Source organism: Sylvia atricapilla, chromosome 1 (genome assembly GCF_009819655.1).
Source record: "Sylvia atricapilla isolate bSylAtr1 chromosome 1, bSylAtr1.pri, whole genome shotgun sequence".
Taxonomy (NCBI): Eukaryota; Metazoa; Chordata; class Aves; order Passeriformes; family Sylviidae; genus Sylvia; species Sylvia atricapilla.
The window spans coordinates 23,338,214-23,362,394 of NC_089140.1; the positions used below are offsets into that span (position 1 = coordinate 23,338,214).

Genomic DNA, 24,181 nt, shown 5'->3' on the forward strand with positions numbered 1-24,181 from the left:
TTAGATTATCTAGTTATCATTAATAATGTTTGAGTATGTATATAATGAAAATAATTTTCAGCTTGCCTTAGCTAATGCCTTGAAACAGAATTGCTGTTAGGGATCAAATTCTTTCAAAGTAGGAATAAACTAGCTCTTTCCCCATTTAGAGTCTTGGATATTTATTCCTAAGCAAAATTCAGATTTATTTTTGAAGATTAGCACTTTTTTTTACAAGTCGGTCTGAAATAACTTCCAGAACAGCAGAAGATTCTTACCATTCTTTGTCAGACCTAATTTTTAATTTATGCTACAACCCTTCCAAATCTACAGAGCTGAAAAATAACCCTGTTGATTTTCCTTTTTTAGTTTTGTAAAGACTTGTTTCATGTTTTTGTAATTCCTCTTTTTTAAGTTGTGCAATGGAGCTATAAAAGATTAAAGGTTTTACTGTCATAGGCTCTTGTAGAAGCCAGGTAATTTTTCAGATGTCCAGACTGAAAATCAATTGAACCCAGAATCTCAAGAACACATTGGCTCCAAGAATTTATTGCAACTTTTTAAGTCTTGGACACTGTGGATGCAAACAGTAAGAAGACTCATGAGTGAATATAAGTGTGAATTCTGATTTCAGGACAAGATCACTATGTTGCTGGACTAAAGAAATTTCTTCCCTTAGCAGATTATTCATTTTCAGTTAAGCTTTTTACAACTCTTTCTGTAATAAATGGGACTGACTGCTTTTGGGAAATATAATGGAGTCTATAAATGTCTAAGTTTGCAATCAAGGAAAACATTTTGTAACATACAGAAGAAGCTAAATAAAACAGGAGTGCAAGTCCTGCAAGTCTTTAACACATTTTAAACTTGTTTTGGTGTTTCCACAGAATTCCTCTGGTGAGGATCTCTGAGATTCTGCCAGAAGTTCAGCACCATCCTGATCCTTTCTAATTAGTTAAATCTCAATCTTCTTCAGTGCAGGGATAGGAACCCTTATTACCACCAAGGATTCTTTATTTCTCAGTACCTAAAAACTTGCTCTCTTTCTTCTCTGGAAAATCATGGACTGTTTCACAAGTCTGGGCACTAGTTTTCATCTAGAATCTGCTGGTCTACATCTTTATCTTTTGCTGTATCAAGTAGCCATTTACCTAGGTCAGACATTGCTTTGACATAATAGTTTTGGGTCATGAAGTTTGGCTGAGATTATATCTTGCCTCAGATACCTTTGAACAGCCTCCTTGTCTCCCTGCCTTTAGCTTTTAGCATAACCACAGGACCAGAGAGATGTCTGGATCTGGTTTAATCCACTCTTATGAAAATTGCTGTTGAAGTTGAAAATTGTTAAAACACTTTGGAGGATGAATAATTTGATTATATGGACTGATTATGTGAAATATGATGTAGTCTGTATGCCAAACCAGTAAAACAAAACCATTCCAGCATTCCAATATTGCAATAATTTAAGAGGAAAATTTACTACAAACTGGTTAGCGTTAGTACAAATGCCACTGGATTTGTTGGAGCACAGATGCTCTTTTATTGTTATGACACATTTCTGTGTGAACAAAGGGTTTTTTGTTTTCAGGCATAATAAGAAATTGAAACAGTGGATGCAATAGTGAAATGTTCCAGCAGACACAAGATGTAAGAACCTGGTGGTCTGGATGTGGTGGTTCAGAATATAAACAATGGGGTTTATATCAAAGTTTTGCTATTTAAGAAAGATTGTAAGAGACAAATTTAACAAGACTTCTAAAAGAATTATTAAAAAGAAATTATGTCTGTGATTCTATAATATTCTTTGCGCATTTGAGCTGAAGTGTATGCCAGGCAGGAATGAGCAGAAAACTGCCCAGCTGATGCTCCCAAACTTCTCAATATTCTCAACAATATTAGCTGTGAAAAGAACAAAGAAAAAAAGTAAAATTAAAAATTATTTTATTTCTATGATAGATCATCTGCTTTCTTTGCTTATGTGTTAGATTTTTAATATAAATACTAGTTCTGAAGCACATTATAACATTTGTTTTTCCTTAAGCTTGGATGTCGGGAAGGGTAGTAATATCAATTGTTAATTTAGATTTTTCTTTGTTTCTGAAGGAAACTTCATTGTCCTGACTGGAGGGAGCATTGTATTGATAAGCCACATAGGTACATACTAATTTAGGAATATTCAGCCAAAAAAAAAATCATAAGAGACTTATGCAGCCTCAACTATTTTCTAGAAATAAAAGTATGTTAGAATAAGGAATGTTTGGTCAGGATAGTCACAATTCACCTACTTGTGTAGGCCCTTTATTAGTATGTCCTTTAGTTAAAATAAACACCTACTCGTTTTGCCTTATTTGTCTCACATGGCAATGGCCCATGGATGAGGAAAGCTGTGTAGAGTCCTTTTTCCTTTCAACCTACTGCTGTTTTCCCTTGTTTCCTGCATTTTTCTTGCTCCTGGCAGTTCATCCAGCCTTGTTACTTCTGCTGCTCTTTTTCCACTGTCTTATCTGGTTGCCAGAAGGAATAGTGAGAGCATAAGAGAAACGGTATGAGTGCTGTTATTGTCTTCTCTGTCTGGCTTCAGCATAACCCCTGGATATGATCACAGGGAAAGTTCCACTAACCATCAGGCACCGTGTCTGCACAGTTATTTATGATCCCAGGGTCTCTACAGTTACTTTTGGTGAAAGCTTCATGGAAATACTTGAAGAGCTTCTCTGTTAAAATGATAAAGATTTTAACTACTTGGGTAAAACAGAACATTTTTTTCAGACAGCTTCTTGGAAATCTTTGTAATATTAAGACTGTATAATGTTCTGTTTCCTGCAGTTCTGATGCCAAATGGGTCAGATATTGCAAAGTAAGTGACACTGGTACCTTGCATTTCTCCTTCTTCTGTTCGTTGCCTTACATGAGAAAGGTCAGTAACAGTCAGTTCTACAAAGAACAGCAGTAATTTGTATTGTAATAGTGTCTGCATCAGTCCCTAGGCATCTTGATTATGTTAGCAGGAGAACTGATAAAAGAAGCAATAGAACTGCATGGCCAACAGGACGACGGAGGTTACTCCCTCTCTGCTCAACTCTGCTCTTGTGAGATGCCACTTGGAGCACTTTGTCCAGCTCTGGGGTCCCCAGTACAAGAATGGACCTGTTGGAGTGAGTCCAGAGGACTTCCACAAAAATGGTCAGAGGCCTGAAATACCTCTCCTATGAAGAAATGCTGAAAGGCTTGGGATTGTTCAGCCCAGAGTAGAGAAGGCTCTGGGGAGACCTTGTTGCAGCATTTCAATAAATAAAGGAGGTTCTGTAAAAAAGACAGAGGCTTTTTACCAAGACCAGTTTTGGCAAGGCAAGAGGCATTGACTTTAAACAGAAAGAATTAGATGTGGATTGGACATAAGGAAGAAATATTTTATGATGAGGGTGACAAGGCTCTGAAACAGGTTCTCCAAAGTTACGGATGCTCCATGACTGGAAATGTTCGAGCTCAGGTTGGACAGGACTTTGAGCAGCCTGGTCTACTGAAATATGTCCCTGCCCATGACAGAAGGGTTGCACATTTCAATCTTTAAAGATTCTTTCCACTATAAACCCTTCTGTGATTCAAGCTCGGGTAATACTGGATTTTAAAGAAATCTTTATTCTCTTTCTGTTTTCTTTGGCTAGATACTCATCTTGAAGCCAAAAATCGTTATACAACAAGGTTATCCTTCATTGTAATTGCACTGGTGTCAAGAATAATCTTCCTAAATACAGACCATATATGACATACTATAATTAAATTTTGTTATGCACAGCCTTTATGTAAATTGTTAAAACTCTTTGTATGCAGTGGAAAAAACAGCCAAATATCTCTGCAGAGGTGTTCTGGCAAAAGTTAAAAATACTTGTTCAAGTTATGTGTTTGTTTAAATTAATTTTAGATTAGATCCATTATGTCTTTTGCCATTTCCCTGCCAAAGTCAGAATTTTGCTGGTGGGTATATTAAACGTTTTATCAGAAGTTCAGCAGTTGCGGTTCTTCTAATTTTTTGGTGTACATAAGATCCAAGTGATGATCCTTGTTACCTGAACAGCTCATTTTTCATTAGCAATGATGACTCGAGATTGTGGGGAGTCAGCACCATGATGAAGGAGGGTGCTTGGACCAAAAACATTTAAATAGTTCCTGAAGTTGTCTCTCAGAAATGTTGTAAAATGCTTCTTAAATACTGTGTAGAAATCATACTTTGTTAGAGGAATCCATCTCATTTTAGACACACAATGATCTCCCAGATTCTGCGTTTAGACCTTAAATGAATGTGTCGCTTTGAAGGAGTGCTGACTAGTTAAATTACCTCTTTGTTAAAAGGAAATTGATTTGTTCATTCATCTGAAAAAAAATCAAGATCTCTTTGAAAGATCGGCAGGGTCACATTGTCTTTTAGCTTTACACGGAACAAAACCAGCACGTAAGAATGCCTCCAGGAAACAATAAAAAAAAGTATGTGCATGTCTCTTTCTGCTCCAGTATGTTTGTGAACAATGCTCGTCAACTGTCTCAGTTGAATGTGCTTTCTTCACCTCCCACTTGAAAACATGGAAATAGATAGTCCTTTCATGTAATCAGAGTATATTTTACAAAATTTCATCCATAGCTATTTATGCTATTAATATACTGCACTAAGTAGAGATTTAGTCTAGTCTTCAAAGTGTAGCTTGCTTGAGTGCAAGGAGGGAACTGTGAAAAAATTGCATATTCCTTGAAAATATGTGCAGTGTTCTTTTCAGTGCTTTAAGTTATTTGGGTAATAATACATAAATTACAGTAAGTGTTGGTTATTTTATTCAAAACATCCAACCTGTGGAACTATCCCCAATCTTTAGAAGAGCACCAGTCCTCTCAGTAGTATTTTTATGAGTCAGGCGATGGTGGTAGTATACTGTGATTGTTGCTTTCCTCTGACATTCTCAAATACAGCATATTTTGTGAGATTGGATATTGAAAAATCTAGGTTTATTTGTTTCCTCATTTTTTTATGTTATTTGAAATACATTGCTGGATATAAAACCAGTAGGTTTTATGGTGAAATGTACTGACTTAAGATATTCATTATTTACAAATGACACAGTATGTTTTTAGAAAGGAACAATGCTTATTGTGTACAGTCTTATTGTAGGTGCCTGACCTTGTGTAGCTGTCCTTACATTTGAAGATTTACTATATAGGCCTGTTTCACATTTATGAGATCCAGTAACAGTATGACCTTACAAACTGATACACTTGCATATGAAAAAGCTTCCTCAAACTGAGAAACTTCTGCTTCAGGAAGATGCTAAGGTTTCTAAATGTGTAAGGGATTTTCAGATTTTACTGTGTAGTGTCCTCATGAGCAACCCTGTGTTGCCATCCTGTTTAGTTTCACTTGCTGGGGATGTGCCTTGGCAGACAGTAAGTTTTGTTTTCAATTCTATCAGTTTAACACCACTGAAAATGAAGTTGTCATTAAAGCATTTGGCTGGCCAGATTCTACCAGAGGTTCTCCAGAAGGTTGGCTTTGGGCCCTCACGCAATTTCAGACTTGTTTGCTTGTGCCAAGCTAAGCAAACATACTTGAAAAATACATCCTGGACTCAGTCAAAGCCAGGCACATTGCACCTTCTAGAGATTAGTCAGTCAAGTTCGCCATGAGGTTTTCTATAGTTCTTTATGTTGCCATCTCCATTCCTCCTTTCATGTTCTAGCAGTGCTCTGTACCAGTTGGCTTTACTCTCACTTTTTCTAGGCAAATCAATCTGACAGAAATACACAAATTTCTTCAGACTTTCTGCCCCATACAGCATCAGTCTGTGAATCCCATCTGTCCCTTACTCTCTGAACTGTTGCCTTGTAACTCTTGGTGGTGGTTTCTCTGTAGTTTTTTTTTGTCTATTGAATCTGATTTCAGAGAGGACACACATTTGTCTTAAACAACAGCCCAGCTCAGCTCAGTTCAGTTAATCTCACATCTAAGCAAAGTGTGATTTTTTTCAGAGAGGCTCCTGTCCTCTGGGCATGTATGTATGGGTAGGGACAAACTAGAGAAGCTTTGTGATGAAAAGATGATGATATCAGCATTGGCCTGTGACACAGAAGTCACTTTTACAGATCCTTAATAAACTGACAATGTTTTATGTACGGTACTTAAAGTGTACTGTTGCTTTAGTCAATGGAACAGTCTATAGTGAGCTTTATATACTAAAACAACTTGCATGAGATTAAAATGCCAGAACTATATCTGCCTGTAGCTTGACTTAATATAATAAAACATCAAACTTTTTTTGTGCTTCTTTGCCTTCTGATCTAGATAGAGAATGTCTTAGGGTCCTAGTGTTGGTGGACTAGGTAAAAATCTTTTAGATTTGAGTAGTCTACATAACCTGCAGATTAAAGAGCTAGCCCTAGAAAAGTTCTGTTGTATTTCATATCTGGAACATAAAAATACCATTAAGTAGAATATCTTCACCTGGAGGGTGGTTGGGCACTGGAACACACTCCCCAGGGAAGTGGCCATGACACCAAGCCTGACAGACTTTAAGAAACTTTTGGACAACACTCTCAGGTGCTTGCTGTGATTCTTGAAGTTATCCTATGCAGAGCTGGGAGTTGGACTTTGAGGATCCCTTGTGGGTCCCTTCCAAATCTAGATGTTCTATGATTCTGTGATTTCTTTTATATCACTGACTAGAGTACAGCACATTAAATCACTAAGATTATTAGGGCTTTGACAGACAGTTGCATTGAAAACAACTCCAAAGTGTTATCTGAATTTCACAGAATTTTGAGGGTTTTGTTGTTATTAAAAAAAAAAAAAATTCTAGACATGAGGCCATGGAATGAATTTTGAAATAAATTCACAATTACAGCTGAGACTAATGGATATTCCAGAGCATAATTATAGAATGATGACTCCTTTGTTCCATCCTACTGAATTGCTGTTCACTAAAGAGAAAAAAAATAAAAAGATACGTCACAATAGATTGCTCCTTTTAACTTGTGCTGCTAGATTTTTTCCCCCTGACTACCTGCAGGAATGCTGTCTTTGTCCAGCTATCACAAGGTACCTTTGATTTGGCTTCACAGTATCTTGTCTCTCCTGCCATATGTGTACCTACCCCACAGTGGATTTACCACATTTCATTTAAAAGGTGAATGCAAGTATTGTAGACAACACAATTAAAATTAATGTGGCAATTACTTTAGCTCCATCTATGCAGAGCTTTTTCTTAAACTGATTCTGGTCTATGCTGCAGCTGCCCCAGTTGCATCCCTTTAAATGCAACAGTGCAAAGAAAACCAAAGCCATTCTTAAAATCCTTGTTTCTCCACAAACTACAATTGTGAAAGAAATGTGTCTGAAAGAAAGTACTCCACCTGGATGAAAATCTTTATGGCTGAGTCAGTAAGCCAAAGTCTCAAATTACTAAATTGAGCAATAACTTTAACCTTCAGCTTGTGGGTGCATATGCCAGCATAAAGAGATTGTAACCTAAGTTGCTAGACTCTCTATCCCACAAGCATATAAATGAGGAAATAATTAATTCTCTCACTAGCCCACACTATGTTTTATTCAAGTCAATTCTCAACATTATTGCCACTTTTCAACCTTGGTATTTAAAGCACAGAGAATGTTATATTGGTGATCATTGTATGAAGGGTGAGATGTTGGCATAGCAATTTTTTTGTTGTTGTTCTCTATTTTGATGTGTTAAATGTAACAAGAGTTTGATAATTTTAAGTCCTATTCACAGAGGTTTAAAGTGACAGAGACGCTTTCATTATTTCCTGCTGATGACTTAGAACTTTTGGCACAAAACAGCACTGTGTAAAAAAACCCCTAAACACCACCACTCTTTTCTGTAACCAATTCTCAAGCTTTACAAGTGCTTTTGTTACTTCAGACTTGCAGAAAAGTTCTCCCAGATACAGGTATCCAGAGAGAACAATTTGTAATGAACTAAAATTTGACAAATCTTAAATATTTACTATAAACATGTAAAAATTAGATTTAGCCTAACTTTTGCTGCTGCATCTTAATTACATCCATCTGTGCCATCCATACATAAAATAGGTATGCACATTCGAATGCTTCATTCTTAATTTTGTCCTCTTGGTAAAGTGAGAATTTCTTTTATTTATTTTGTGTAGAGGGGAGGGGGCAAGAGAAGAAGAACAGCACTAACCAGAGCTTTTTCTGCTGTTTCTAGGAGACAGCCTGGAATTCTGAGAGTTCTTGAACATTAGTTTTGACTTGCTTCATTTGTGTTAGTCCATCCCAAAAGTGAGGATTAAAGTTACCAGTATCACAATGTGATACTCATCCCAAGCCTACAGGTCACAAGGCTTTCTCCTAAACCATGAAGTTGTTTGTGGTTCCCTTCTGCAAAAAAGTATGATTTATAATGTAGGACAGACTCTGCAGTAAGCATTTTAGGAACTCAGCTTTTAAAAATTAGCTGTTTAACTGCAGTATCCAAAGCAAATAAAATAGCTACCTTTTGAGCTAACTGTCTTTGAAACAGAAGATGCTTTTAGAATGCAATTTCAAAGTATTTCATACTTTCATCAAAAGCCAGCTGCTTTTGAGAAACAATATTGGATATATTTTTATCCTTTTTCTGCAACCAGTTTGTTATCATTTGTCTTTTGAAGGGTTCAGAAGCCACGTAATATACACTAATTTTAGTTAATGTATTTTATTTTAATAACATTAAGATTTAAGTATGAGGAGCTACATACATAGTCTTACTTCTTTAATCTAGGCTCCCTTAACTTTTCCATGAGAATGTTTTTACAGTTTACATGACAGACTGATTAAGAAGTAGTTTTTAAGGTCTTTAAATTGCAAATTGTACTTAAACTTTTTACGGTTAAATTCTAATGGCAAAGCGTTACCTTTTTTAAAAAAGTTGCACATGATTATTAGCTTTAATCCTGATCTTTGCTCATTATATAAAAAGTAGGATTTTTTGTGCTAGAAATATATAGCATTTTCTTCTCATAGTTAAACCTGAGTATTTTGTTACTGGTTTTGATAGTTTTTTAAGCAGTGTGATGTAGTACATTCTGTCTCCCTTTTTCTCATTCCCCAAGGTTTAGAATAGCTGCTGTATCAACACGTGCTAGTCCTACATTCAGTAAGAAATTCTGCTTCAGTATTAAAGCAATTAAAATGTAAATTGAGAAAGGTGTGCCATCTCATTAAACTTGTGTGTTCAATATGTGGTTCCTAAATGAGTGTTAGACGTATGTTTCCAAAATACTGACCTGATCCTCCTTGAGCAACATTTTCCTATTTTTTACAAATTTCTAGCAAGCACCTAGAAAGGGGAACTCCGTCTGAAATCCCATTAAGTCATTGGTGTTCTTCTTCAGACTCACTTCTATGATGATGCCCATGAAAAAAATCAATAGTAATTGGGCAGCTGGTGCAACTGCTCTCAGAATCTCATTGCTTCCTTGCTCTACCCATGTCTTTCTTCATCCACTCTTTTGTCATCTTGTACTCAGTCTTGAAGCTCCTATTAGAGTGGCTCTCTTTGTTACATTTTTATAGAGCTGTGATCCCAAAGTGTTGCTAATAAGCCATAGAAATTACTGTTCATTGCTAAAGCAGAGAAGTGTGATGGCCCTGATGGAGTTTATAAGAATCTTTCCTTAAACTTTAGGGTGTTTTTTGAGTTTTGTTAGGCTGGAACTTCTATTTGGCAATACATTAATAAATATACTTTCAAAATCTGAATTAGATGGTTGATGTTTGGAATTCAGAAGAAATATGGGATATATTTTCCAAGCATTGCATTTAGTTTTTCCAGTGTTTTATGGCAGAAAACTATGTTTGTGGTTGTGATGGATGTTATAAGGCCATGCTAAAGCCTATGGTAGTCTTTTTGTTAGCACAGAGCTTGAAGATTCAGTGAATAGATCTGCCTCCCCAAAAAAAAAAATCTTGTATTTGTCCTGTAAAATTCTATTCAAGCCTTATTTTATTTAGATAAAGTATTTGAAAATTGTCAAGTTTGTGTGGTCATTTTTTTTCCACTGTGATGTGGACATTAAAAAATAGCATAAGGACTTTAAATGCTGGGTTTATGGAAAGAGGGAAGCAAGACCAGTGACACTGACAGCGCACACTGCCCATGTGAGCCCAGGAGCTGCTGAAACTGCTTTACCAACACTGAACACAACTGAACTGGGTTTAGTTCACAGGAGCCCTCCAGGTCTCTGAGGCTGACTGGCTGATAACCTTCCAGACCACTTCCCTGCCACCTGTGTCAGAGGAAAGGTATGCATTATATGCCCTTCACCTCTAAAACCACGAAATAACAGGCTGAAGGAGTGAACTAAGTTTCCTTTCCCTTAATGCCTGGTTCCAGCTTTGCCCATTACCTTTCTCTTCTCTGAGAACGTAACAGGTTGGAAGCTCTTCATGGAAACATAACTACACTAAAAGGCATCAGACTGGGCCTCTTTCAGCCGTTCTCAGGTCAGAATTTTGTTGCATCAGCTGATATTTTATCTTTTTTTTTTTTTTTTCTTCAGTTGAAGTAGAGGTTGCTTTGGTGGCAGATGCAGTGGGGCTGTTTGCTGAAAGATGAACTGACGACTGCAAATGGGCAGATCTTGAATATTTTACAGAAGGGCACTCATCAACTACAGCAGCTTGAGAGAGGCAGCAGCTGTCACATCTTTGTTTCTTCTGGGCTTCCAGACATGCTGGGAGCCAACTGTTAGAGCCAAGTACAGAGACAGCTTCTCCCTTGTCTCTTTGTGTTTTTGCTATCTGTTTAATCGGAATTCAGAAAACAAAAAATACTACTGTGTGGCCCACCAAATTTCCAAAGCATAAAAGGCCAATGATTGTTGTAGTGTTAAAGATGAAAGACCTTGTGGATACTATATGAGGGTGGGAGACATTGATATAGTTTATCATATCATGTGCTTTAAGTAGAGAATTGTTCTCTGGTTTAATTTTGATCCTGTCACTTCACTCCTTGCAGAGATCAGATTCTTGCTATCGCATCAAATAGAAGCTGTTTGCCATCACCTGAAGGGCCTTTATTGACTATCCGCATTCTATCATCTTTCATTTTATTTTGGTAATGTGATGGCTATATTTACATTAGCCTTTGCTAAATTTTCAATACCTCTGCATTCATTCTTGGTTCTGTGTTGGAGTTCACTTGTGTGTTTTCAAAGCTGTATCATAGCTCTGTCTCATAATCCTTCTTAAAATTCTCCCTTTCCTTTGACTGAGATTCATTTCCTTTAGAGTCTGGTCTTTTTACACAGTTTTTTTACTCTTTTTATTTCATTCACCTTTCTGTATCATGTCTGTGTCCTATTTAGCCCTTTATTGGACACATTGGCTGTAAGATTTTTTTAAAGAAAGCAGATGTCACTGCTCTTTTTCAGTGACTTACACGCTGCAGTCTGCATATTCCTAAAATTTCCAGATGATATGATAATGTCTATAATAGTTCAATCACTATGCCTACAACTTTTATGTTAGTAGTTGCTGATGACAGTACAGCATTCTAATATATCCATATTGCATCAAAAGTAAAAAAATAATATTTGATTATAATGATTTTTGCCTTTTCTGCACAAAAATGACTTGAGCTTTTCAGCTCACCCCACAGAGACCCTCACTTCTCCCATGCATTTTCATACCCCTGTCTAAATCCATTCAGATCTCATCTTCAACATCTCAACAGAAGCACCCTGTCCCAGATTTCTCTCAGGTGCCTGGGGGGCACCATCTTATCTGCTTCCACTGTAAGTGTTTTCATTCATCCCTACCCAGGTTTGTTTAATATTCCAGTTTGTGCAAGAAGCAGCATGTTCTGCAGCTGATGCAAGTTATCTGTGTGCTACTTTCCAGAAATAAATGCAGGGAAATTGGTGCTGTTACATTCTAATTTCAAATTATATGTGCTCTTCTTAGTGCTGTAGGCATTAGTGGGATCTTCATTATTGATTTCCATGATGATTCTGATATCTTTTAGGCATTTGTTCTTGTCAAATTTAGTTTATAGTCTTGAGAGCTACTGGTGGTAGATAGGGATTGACAGATAATATAATACTGCAAACGAATCTTGTTAAACATAAGTGAAAATAATTCTTTCAAGTTATATTTGAGATCTTGTCTATTGAATGTAGTATGAACTGCTGGTTGACTGAGAAGAGTGTAGAACTTTTTGTACACTAAAAGAGTTTGTAGACTAAAGCCTGAAACTACCCAGGATTTAGAGTAATGCAACTAATTTTGCATCTAAAAATACATTCATTTACGGCATTGAGAGCTGTGACAGTGATGTGAACATGCAGTGATTTTCTTGAAGGATATAAATATTATATCTGCGTAGTATTTGCATGTTTATATTTTAAAATATATGGATGTCAGAAAGATACAAAATGCTGTAGTGTGACTGAGTAATCTAGGTTTTGGTTTGTGCATATAACTAAATATATGAAGGATGTCCATTTGCTTTTGGATGAATGCCTACTTGTTTCTTTAAGTAACTCTGGTCTCAGACTACATGTTTAGTATGTGGGGGCAGCTGATACAGCAGTGTCATTGTTACCTCACAACTGCTCAAAGTAAGGGCTGTCTTACCACAATTTTGTAGGAAAAAGGATTGGTATGAAGGCCACCAAGGCGACCTCCCTCCTTCTTGAACAGACCTGACCACATTAATGAGATTAGCTCTTGAGACAACTGGTGACAGTAGCTCTGGGGAAGCAAAAGTGTGTCACTGCGGCTGTTCACCAGGTTTCCTCAACTATTTTTAGTCTGAATTTTATCCACATCCTGATACCCTTGGTTTCTCTGCAGCTCTAGACCCCTTTGATTCCTCTGTTTTGTCTTTCTACCAGGCTAGAGGGGCACCAGTAACTGTGTTGGAAAGCCAGTGTAGAAATAGTAGCTTTGAGATAGTCCCAACAAGTTGAATATAAAGTACTGGGCAGCTCCTGCCCTGTCTGATTTTATGTGCACAACATGGTCTCAATCCCCTAACCTGCTGTGCCTGGCATATTTGGATGCCTGTGTGTGCTTTGTGGAGTGAAAGGTCTGGCATGGAGCAGTGTGGATGGGATGACTCATGCACAAAAGGGACCCCCTAGAAGGTTCACTGTGCTACCAGCCACAGCCAGTGCTGACTCCTCTGCCTGTCCCCTGACATAAATCAACATGTGCTCTTTCCATCTGCACATCTGGATAAGCTCCTGCTGTCCCATGTCATGAGCAGAGATGCTCTCTCTGCCTGTTTTGCAGCTCAATCTGCTGGTTGCCTCCATGAGGTAAAGGTGAGAGGCTGGGGAGCACAGCTGGAAAGTACTTTGAAGTGCTGTAAGGTGCATTTGGTTTGTGCCAGTACAAATTCCAGGCCTTGTACAGATTCATTTTAGATCTAAGTGTAAGGGGTTAGGTGTTTAAAAGAATCTGCTTAGGAGAGCTGTTAGGATGGGGCCATGGTCATTTCTGTGTTCATCAGCATTCACCTTACTGGCACAGAAGGGTGCTGTGTGCACTCACCTACGCAAGCTCAGGTGCTTCAAGCATATTTTAATATGATTTTCTTTAATTAAAAGTTAAACTGATGTCTGCTTTATTGCGTGTTTTTGAAGAATTTTTCTTTGTGTAAGAATTTTGCATTAGATCTATTCTGTTTTTGAGGTAATGTCTAATTTTTATTTATTTCTCATTAATGGAAATTCAGTCTTCATGCTAGTCTTCTTATACAGGTTGATATTAGCCATTTCTTTTGCATATACTTAAAGGGTATAGGTAGTAAAGATATTTGCAGAGGGAGAGGGAGGTCCACAATTTATCAGGGAAATGATCTGTGAAGAATTGGGAATTTGTGTGCATTTACCTGGAAAGATTTCAGCAGTTCATGAGGAGAGTTTATGTACTTCTTCTTCACCTGCCTATTTACAATGCATTTTTTCTTTTCATCTACGAAAAGGTATTTTACAGAATAACAGGAATATTGTTTGTCTTTTTTTTAGGCTGTGAAGCATGTTACAGAACCATACAACAAGTGGATGAAGGGGAAAGGAAGAAGTGCCATTGATAGCTAGGATAGCAACATGGGAAATACAACCACCAAATTCCGCAAAGCTCTTATAAATGGAGATGAAAACTTGGCCTGCCAAATCTATGAGAGCAACCCTCAACTAAAAGAAACTCTTGACCCAAATACTTCTTATGGAGAAACGTACCAGCACAATACCCCGCTCCATTATGCTGCTAGGCATGGAATGAATCGTATCCTGGGGTAAGCACCATTTGAAATTTGGCTTGGGTGTGAAAAGCTGACCTAGCAAATGCAAGAGTGTCAGCAGGTTATAAACCTGATGTGCATGTGCATGGGTGTACTCATATATGTGCATGTGTGTGTTGCACAGACAGAATTTGCAAGAAGTTCGAGCAGTAATAGAAAATGCAAATTAGTCTGTAATCACAGATTGATAGAACAGTCTTTAATTTTATTTCAGTATCTGTTCCTTTCTTGTAACATTAGTCTGGGGAATTTTAGCTTGCTTCCTGAAAACTCCAGTACCATGGTTCTTTGAAAATAGTGACTGTTCCACCATTCTTGATGTGTTTTCCTGTCTTCAAATAATCTGTTTGCAAAGCTGTGTGGATACCACACTGATTGTAGCTACTTCTAGCTACAATCCAGAACATTCTATTAATGTACAATATATATTTATTCTTGTATTATTCAGGCAACTTTTATTTTTTGTGTTGGATAATAACAGAGAACATTAATATCTTGATAAATAAGGAAGTTTATTATTGCTGCAGTCAATATGGACAGCAATCCCTAATATTAGCTATTTTCATTCTTTCAGATTTTTGTCAGTGCTCTAAGATCAATTAAAGATTAACATCTTACCCATGTCCAGACATTGCAGACACAAGCTGTTCTCATCTAGTGTTTTGTGAAGGTAGTTCCAGGCAGATATTGCTAAACCTCTTCTTCAGTAAGCGCTATTAGAGAGAATTTCATAAATATCCTCTTCTTCATATTATGAAACTGAACAGAAATAAATAATAAACTGTGTTATTCATAATAATATTTTCGTCTTTGTGTTTATGTCTAAATGGGCCTGTAGTATTCATAAGGTTTGTTTTGTACCTCGTATGCTGTAACTTTACTAGCTTTCTGGCCTCTCACCATAAATTTTTCCTCAGTATTTGAGATTCATCTAACCAGTTTTTTACTTTATAATTTCTTATTTACCTTAATTTGATGTTTTCATTTCATCACTGATACTTTTTGTTTATTTTCTCCATGTTCCTTATTCTTAAATTATAAAAAGGAGTTAACGAAAATGAATTTAAAATAGTGTCCAGTTTTTACTTACACTTTCCATATGATTTTTTTTCCTCTGAGAAAAATAAGGCTCCTATTTCTCTCAAGAAAATACCTCTTAAGAAATTACAGCCTCATTGAGACAACAAAGACACATGAAATTGCACATATGAAAAGAAATAGTCGTAATTACTGACTTCTGAGCAATGCCTTGGTTAATTGATATTGCATCATTATGATGGGATCTCAAATTAGTGCTTTGTATTTTTAAAAAAAAAGTCTTTTAGAAATGCCATTTTGCTACTAGCTACATAGGAGCTTCAACATCTGAGTCTCACAGGACAACTTTTTTTTCACATATTGCAAAGTAGTTATCAAAAGAATCATTCTTTTGCCTTGTTAGAGCCAAGAGTCTGTAATACATTTTTTGTCCCGAAACATGGGGTGGATGCCTTTATCTGCTGGAGTCTGGTTCTGAAAGCACAGACTGTTAAAATTGTAGCACCTGTGAGGAGTAACTTACTGAAGTTTTTTTACTATTAACTTTTCTGATGTCTTTCTGATGGCTTCTCTTTAAGATGTGCTGCAGATAAATGTAGCCTTTTTATCTAAACACAGTAGTAAAAGTGAATAAATATAGGCCTTACAGTGTGTCTATTTGCTAAGCTGATAGTAGAAAGGGCACAAGCGCTTTGGAGTTAAGCCACTTCTTTTTGATGCAGAAAGTCCTGAATATGGCAGGGGTTAAATGAGCTGTGTATTAAATGCTTTGATTTACTGATACCTAAAAATTTTCAGTACCTAAAAATAAATTAATTTCATTCTCTTTATATTTTGAGAGAAATTTACTATTATGAGATGTCCATATTTTATTTATAATAAATAATATTTTATGTTTATCTCTTCATAAAACATTTTAAATATTGGGGTATCTGTAGCAACACTGACTACAAGTTCTAGTATTTACTTGTATGCATACCATATAATTCAGTTTTGCTTTATAGGCTGAGATTTGTATTATTGTGGATGATCTAACAGACTTGTGTTTACGCTTTACTGTGTGAGATTTTCTTAAAATAGAGGAGTGTGATGCAGTTGGTACACCTTTTCCATTACAGAATGCACTGAGAGAAATATTCTGGGATGTTTAGAAATATCCTGTCTGGCAGTGCTGAGGCAAAGGGACAGATTCTCTGTTTGCACATGTATGGATGCTGTGACTGGCCAAAGGCACAGTGAAAGCACAGATGTCGAGTTTGCAGTGAAAGGGGGTTGACGACATCCTGCTGCAGTGATCTCAGAAGGAAAATAGCAAGAAACTGGAGAGGAGGTGAAAGGGTCACAAAGCCAAACTCCCAACCTGGATAAACTTGGTTTAATCCAGCATGAAGTGTACTGGCAGAAACTTAAATCAACAAAAATTTCTCAATGATTTTGAGCTGCACAGTAATTATGCAACAAGTATCTTAGTCATCTGGCTGCTGCACTTTTCATCCAACATTTACAGCCCAGAAACAGGATCAAGCTGTAAAAATTTGAAAATTTGCTGTTAATTTCTGTCGCTAGAGGACACAAAAAGAAGGACACTCACACAGTTAGTGTTAGAGCAAAAAAGGAGAGGTTTATTTGGGATTCTGACTTACAAAGATTTTGGAGTTTGATCAGAGATTGGAGGATGAGATTGTTACCTCTCCGACCCCACTGGTCAAACTAGATGTTCATGAGTTTGTCTTTCCTCCAGGAAAGGAATGCACAGTTTTTAAAACATCACTTTTGTTTATGTTACAGTGGTGAGAACTCCAGTACAAAAATGTAAACATCAGAAGGCTGAAAAAATCAGGGCAACAAATTTCTTTTCACAAGATTCCGCAAGAATTTGTTGAAGTGCTAGGATTGTTTCTTGATCATTTTAATGAGTATCATAGGAAACTTTAGTATACTAGGAATGTTGAAATAAAAAACAGAACATAGTCAACATTCCATTAATGTATAACTTGGTCTGCAGCCCTGAATAATATTTACCTGACATACCAGTTTGTTTTAACAAAGCATTCAATGATTAAAAACCAAAAATTGCTTACCACAGCTAATTAGCTCAAACAAGAATTTTCGGAGATTTGATCTCAGGCCAGTTAAGCTTTTCAGGAGAGAGGAGTCCCTGCTCCAGGGCTGTCACAGGATAATGCTCAGCCCCCAGCTGTGACACCTGTCAGGAGGAGTTGACAGAAGGGCACTGCACTGACTTCATGGGGCAAGGCTTTGGTAGCAGGGGGCTGTGGGGGTGGCATCTGTGAGAAGAGATCAGTGTGCACCACACCAAACAAGCCCCACCAGTGGCCAAAGCTGAGACTATTGGTGATGCTGGTGGTACCTCTGTGATTATCTAGTTAGGAAAAATGCTACAGAGCATCTGTAAGAGGAGTGAAAAAAATGTATGAGGGAAACAGCCCTGCAGAGACACCGGGCCAGAGAAGGAGGGGCAGGAGGTACTCCAGGCGCTGGAGCAGATTCCCCTGCAGCCCGTGGTGCAGATGGTGGTGAGACTGGCTGTCCTCCCACAGCCCCTGGACATCCACGTACAGCAGAGATCCACCTACAGCCCCTGGACATCCACCTAGAGCAGAGATCCATCCACAGCCCCTGGAGGACCCCACACCAGAGCAGGTGGATGTGCCCTGAAGGAGCCTGCAGCCCATGGAGAGCCCATACTGGACCAGGCTGCTGGCAGGAGCTGCACAGCCTGTGGAGAGAAGCCTACACAGAAGCAGGATTTCTGGCAGGACCTGTGACCCTGTGGGGGACCCATGCTGCAGCTGTGTGTTTCTGAAGGACTGTAGCCTGTGGAAGAACCCGCACTCGAGCAGCTCATGAAGACCCCACATATGGATTTTGAGAGCTTTATGCAACATCCACATTGGTCTCATTCTACTACAGATATTTATCATGCTTCCCTATGAATTAAGGTCTTGACAGGAGATTCATATTCAGGAAGATAGTTTAAATCTCCCTAAATATGTGTAAAAAATATTACGGATAAAGTCCCCTGGAAATATGTTTTCATTAGAAAATGTAGTCTTCAAATGATCAAGCGTATCCAATGCCCTCAGGTGTGGGGCTTTTTTATGGGGGATTTGTTTGTTTGCGATTTTTTTTTTGGTTTTTTGGTTTGGTTTTTGGGGGGTTGTTTGTTGGTTTTGGGGTTTTGTTTTGTTTTTTTAGTTTTGGGGTTTTTTTTTGCCTAAGGTACAGTTTAGACCGTCTGACTGCTTAGTTTAAAAGAATTGCTATCAATGTAGAAAGTTACTCACTAGAGTCTGGCTGTTGGTGAACCACTCCTGAGCTGTAACAAGAGAACAGACTTTCCAGAGGCTGGTTGAGATGGAGTGACTGGAAATCACGAGGACTTGCTTGACGTTGAAAGGAAAAAAAACCCCTTAGATAAACTGTCATTTTGCAATATATGTGGTGTGACTTTCAGTTTTGCAGCTTTGCTGGGAAGCTTTTTGGATCAGTGACAGATTTTCCTCATTGTGTGTTTCATACTGCTATATCTGAGCACTTTGTGAGTATTCAAGCCAGAAGTGGATTGTTGTAGCAGTTGCTGCTGGTCCTGGCCTGAAGAGGGGGGAGGAGGAGATGACAGAAACATGGAACTGTGGAGAGACAGGACAGGTTTATGAAGCTGATTTTTTCCTAGAACAAGAAAAACAAGACTTTCTTGTTACAGAGATTCTGGAAGTTGAGGTGATTGCTGAAACTAAAGAAAAAAAAAATGAAACCCACTTCTTTTAACATTCTTGATGTCTGCAATTCAGTAATAGTGGTAAAGCAGCTCTGGCAATGAACGCATAGCTCAGCCAGTCAGAGAGAAACATTGGTAAATGTGCCTGGGACTTGTTCTTAGGAAGTACCTCGTTTCACTGCTATAATTTGGGAAGTATATTTCACTAGAAAAGAATGACAACAGAGAACAACAAAATCGTGGTGGTTTCCTCTAGGCTGAACTAAATATGCATCTCGTGGAATTGCAGCCACAGTCCCCTTCTCTTCTGGCTGTGTAAGAGGTTTCAATAAGGACTCGTCCAAGCAATTGTAATGCAATCAAAAAGAAGTATGTTGATATTACCAGTATGTTATAGAGGATGAATTTGCCAGAAAACTTGTTGACCCCAGAGGGAATGTTGCATTCGTCACAGCACATTCAGGAATGTCTCTTCCCATGCCAGGTTTTGTTGGCTCTTCATCCATTTGCAGTCATGTTGAAAATTAGTTTTGGATGATTTTGAGGCATATGTGTGTGGACTGTTTTTCAGAACAAGATTTCTTTGAAGTTTAGGGGATATTAGAGGATTTTTATGCTACAAAAATATATGTTAAGGAAAAGTATCAGTGAAAACAATGTTCTTTGCAGGTCATCTGGCTTTAGAGAAGTGCTGTAGTTGCTTGTTTTCTGGTAGGGTTGAAGCCGCTCTGAATTTTTGATAATGTTTTTTTCTGCAGATGGAAATCAAAAAGAGGCTACTTCACTGTTTTGCCAGACAGAAGTTCCGTAAATATTTAAACTTTGAGATCCAAATAGACCTAAATTAATCATTTGAATGATTTATTAGAATGTCATTGTCTAGGTCATTTACTTTGAGCAACAGAAAAGCAAACTTGTTTTTAATTATCAACAACTACATTGATAATTATTTCAAATATACTTCTATTTAAATTAATTCTATTCAGAGAAGTATGTATTTCTCCACTGGAATTATTCATACTAGGTCTCCTTTATAGTCAATATAGACATAGATAATAAATCTAGTCAGAATAATTAATGAAGGCAACAGCACAATTTATGTATGGTGAAGGTGACCGTAAAGTATTTTAAATTAAGTATGTGTCAGAAGTGCCTGTTTCTTCCCATTGATTTCAAGGGAATTTAAGAGAACTGGATCAGCTGTAGTTGTCTGCACTGTAGGTCACCAGAGCTGAGAAGATGAATCTAATCCTACTTTATACTAAATATGTAAAATTGAAAGCACCTGCAAAGTTGTAAATTGAACACTTTGACAGTTTTACAATATGGGACATGAATGTGCTTGTCAGAGATAACTGCTTGTGGTATAGTGTTAAATGTTTTCCTTTCATGGTGTATGGTGAAAGATCTGTGCAGTATTTGAACCTGTCCAAGTGGGAGCATTGATGTTTATACAATTAGTTTGTTATCATTGCACTCAGCTGCTGAATTGGTTCTGTAAGGTCCTTTTTAGATCAGTTATTTTGTGTGGTTGAATCTTGGTCACCTTTCAAATTCCTTGGAATTTGAAATACTGAAGGGAGCTCTTGATTACATGAAGGAGAATAATAAATGAAGAATATGGTCTCACAGGGCTTTGTGGGCATGTTTATAAAGAAGCAAGAGGACCAAGTGAATTGAAGTGCCCCTCATTTCAGTAGCAGAGCATCTGACTGGGTGGTAGAAAATAGTAATTTATAAGGTCATTTTCATCATAGTCAGTCTAAAAAGCAGTCAAGATAATGGACAAACAGTAAAAATAGGAAGCCTTTAACAGTGATCAAATTTTTACTGTGACCGAATCCTGAAGAAAATTAACAAAGGCAGAAAAAACCAGAGGTGACACTTAGAGGAGCAGCTACAGATGTTATGTAGCAGCAACATCATTTGCTATGTTCCTCAAAGGCTGCCACCCAGCTGGGCACTGTCTTCTAAAGTACAATAAGGCAGACTGAAAAACTCAGACCTTTATCTGGCTGACATCCTTGGGTTTTTTTCTCTAAAGCTCAAAATCTCAGTTAAAAGCAGTTCTCACTGAATAGATGTGTGTGGTCTCCCAAGGTATCTACCCTGGTGTTCCTCATGACTTCCTCATAAAATGCAAAAGAGGAGGTAGACTTTATCCTAATCATAGTCTGACCTACAAGCAAAGATCAAAAGCCTGTCAGCTGCTGTAGTTTGAGGTCTTAAAGCTGACTTTTTTCCTATCTGACTTCTGATTATTTTAACCTTAGTAGGTTAAAGATACATGATGCTTATGAGTTTGTTGCTCACAGCTCAGCCATTGCTCTCCAGTTACAGCTGCCACTCTTGAGAGTGTTATTGCTTCTTCTTACTACTAGGTTTTTTTGCACCCAGAGGAAATTGTTCTAATTTTCCTTTCCTTGGTGGAAATCACACATCGCAGAGTAAGACTGCTTTGTTAGTGATTGGTGAAATGAGATCTATTTATGCAGTGTACTATTAAAGGTTTCTTTTCTGTGTTGTCTGTTCTCCTTAGTAGAGCCATCGTGAACATTTTACCACAGGCAAAGTAAAATTTTATTTGGCTTATAGAGGAGTACAGCTTTGGTCCTTGCCAACCAGTATGACCACATCTTTATTTCAACTAATTTTGTTGCCAGGTAGAGTTTGTGACTCCATGGATTTGATTGGTAAATACTGAATCATTGTGTCAAATGGCTTCACTTCACCCTGGGGTTAGAGGCACATGTGGCTTCCACAGCAGAGATCTGTTGGCTCAAATTTTTCAGAAATAACTAACTAATTTTTATATCTAAATGCAAAATACAAGCAAAATATTCAGTGACATTCTATATAGACCCAGTTTTCCTTTTGGCCAAGGTACAGATCGTGGATGATTTGATTTTTTTAAATTTGCACCTTTTTTGTTTTCAATTTAATGTAATAAAGTTACATCACTGGGACATGTGAGGAAAATAAAAATTAGTGTCATTCAAGATGAAGCGGCATACAAATTGAAAGTATTTTTATAGAGGGAGCGATAAAGATGAGACAGTATCTGTAATACATTTATGGTTTTTAAGAAATAGAAATGATGCAATGCTTGATAGTATTCACTGTGTAATTTCTTCATTATTGCTGTATAACTAATATCAACACTAGACATCATACACTGCCAGGTCATTTACAAACTGATACAAAGATAGGTGTCCAGTGCAGAAATACAAATCTGTGTGTTTAGAAGGTGACAATGAACACACTTGTTGGTAGTTTCATGTTTATTATTTCATCTCACACTTGTTTGAGACCCATCTTAAAAAAGTAGTCAACAGTTATGTGAGAAGAGAAATCAGCATGTATGGTCTCAGAAAGAATCTATGTTCAAAGGAGGGATTTGGAGACAAGGCTGGAAGGATGGCATCTATGTTTGAGAATTGGTTCTCACCACCAAGAGATGTATATAAGAAAGGGCCAGAGACAGAGATGCAAATCACACAGATTTTGCTTTGCAGAGGACTGTTACAAAAGGTGCTGGTAAGTAACCAGCTTCAGTGGAAGCCACTTCTGATTTGGCATTCAGCTCTATTTCTTTTCAAATCCCACTCAGAATATTGAAATAAAAGCCAGAAGAGGCATGGGATCTTGGAAACAGCATTCCTGACTGTCCAAGGGAATGCCAAACTTAAGTAACTCATCAATAAAAATGATAGTGTTCTGGTTGCAAGAATCTGACAGATGTAATTGATAAGTTTTTGCTTTAGAAATTGTTTAATCTCTGTTTTGCTGTTCCTCTTAACAGTCATAGGAACCATAAATAAAGCATAATTTTTCTTTGGCCTGCAGTATAACAAATGTAAAGATTAATGTAAGAAATGCATAAGAATCTTAGTGAATCAGAGAAGAAACTTTTGAGTACTAATAACTAACTTTCTAGCACTGTATAATGAAAAAAAATACCAATAAATATATTTATTAGATGTGGCTTTCAACATCAGATAAGAAACAATACCCTTCACAAAATTATTTAAAACAGTAATGACTAAAAGGATTTCTTAAAGTGGTTACTATTACACTGTGGTTGTTTTCTTATAGTATATTTGGGAGGAAAGTACTTTCAGTGAAAAGTACTTTTCATGGTTATTCAAGGGTTGAATGCATCAATATTGGCCTACCCTGTTGAAAGCTGAATGATCCAGTAATTGTATGAATTAATTAATTGCAAATGAGTTTTAAATCACTGGGTAACATGACTTGGCTCTTCCATATATTGTTGTAACTCATGGCTTACCCATTCTTCTCTTAATGCTCCTAAAATTTTTCTGTTAATACTCATACTTTTCTTAAAGCTGTGAGCTTTAGTTTCATGCCTGCGCTGGAGTCTGCAGTGTAACTTTTTTAGCAAGCTGTACTTACGAGGGCTGTCTAAGCCAAAAGTAGATGGGATGTTGTGAAAGGGAATCTTGTGCAGTTTATCCTGTTGCTGCAGCTCATCTTTTTCTAGTGCCTTCCTTGTCTTGTTTAAAGCAACAATGCAATTTTCTATGTAATTTATACACAGTATATGTTAGTGCTTTGCTTTCAAAAATTTTTCCGCTGTCTTTGAGCATATTTAGATATGTTTTAGCCTCCAGCTGTCAGAATGAGTTTTATCATTTCATTTTACACCAGTTTTTAGTTTTTGTTTTATTTTTCCACTTATTTAGTACATTTTGATATGGTTTTTCATGCATACAAATAGAGCATAGAATCACAGAATAGTTTGGGTTGGAAGAGATCTTAAAGATCATCTAGTCCCAGCAATGTGTGTCTATATATAGCAAAAATACAGATAGCATTTGTTTAGAGAGAGAAAGAAACTGTGAATATGGTGAGTTTCATGTCCCAGACATTAAAGGTTTTATCAAAACCTGAAAAAATAGTTCTGTTGTTAGTTTCCCAAAGTGAGGACATGTCCCAGTTGTTTATTATTCAAGTTCCCAGCCTTGTGATCTTGAGTTTCTTGCTGCTTTTTTGCAAATACAGATAGTAGTAGGTGTGAATGTTACAGCCCTTTCCTTTTTGTCACTTTTTCAACACTTTTATGATGCCTTTGTCACCTCAAGTTTGGATT

General features: G+C 37.2%; 1 protein-coding gene across 3 annotated transcripts in view; it reads left to right on the plus strand.

Annotated features, from left to right (window-relative positions):
- The window catches only part of ANKIB1 (ankyrin repeat and IBR domain containing 1), an 88,895-nt gene that overhangs the window by 18,408 nt on the left and 46,306 nt on the right, over nucleotides 1–24,181 (plus strand). For all 3 annotated transcript variants that reach the window (XM_066317208.1, XM_066317227.1, XM_066317218.1), the window contains exon 2: nucleotides 14,014–14,282. In XM_066317208.1, coding sequence (XP_066173305.1) covers nucleotides 14,095–14,282 — 188 coding nt within the window. In that variant the 5' untranslated portion in view covers nucleotides 14,014–14,094. The remainder of the gene's footprint in view (nucleotides 1–14,013; nucleotides 14,283–24,181) is intronic.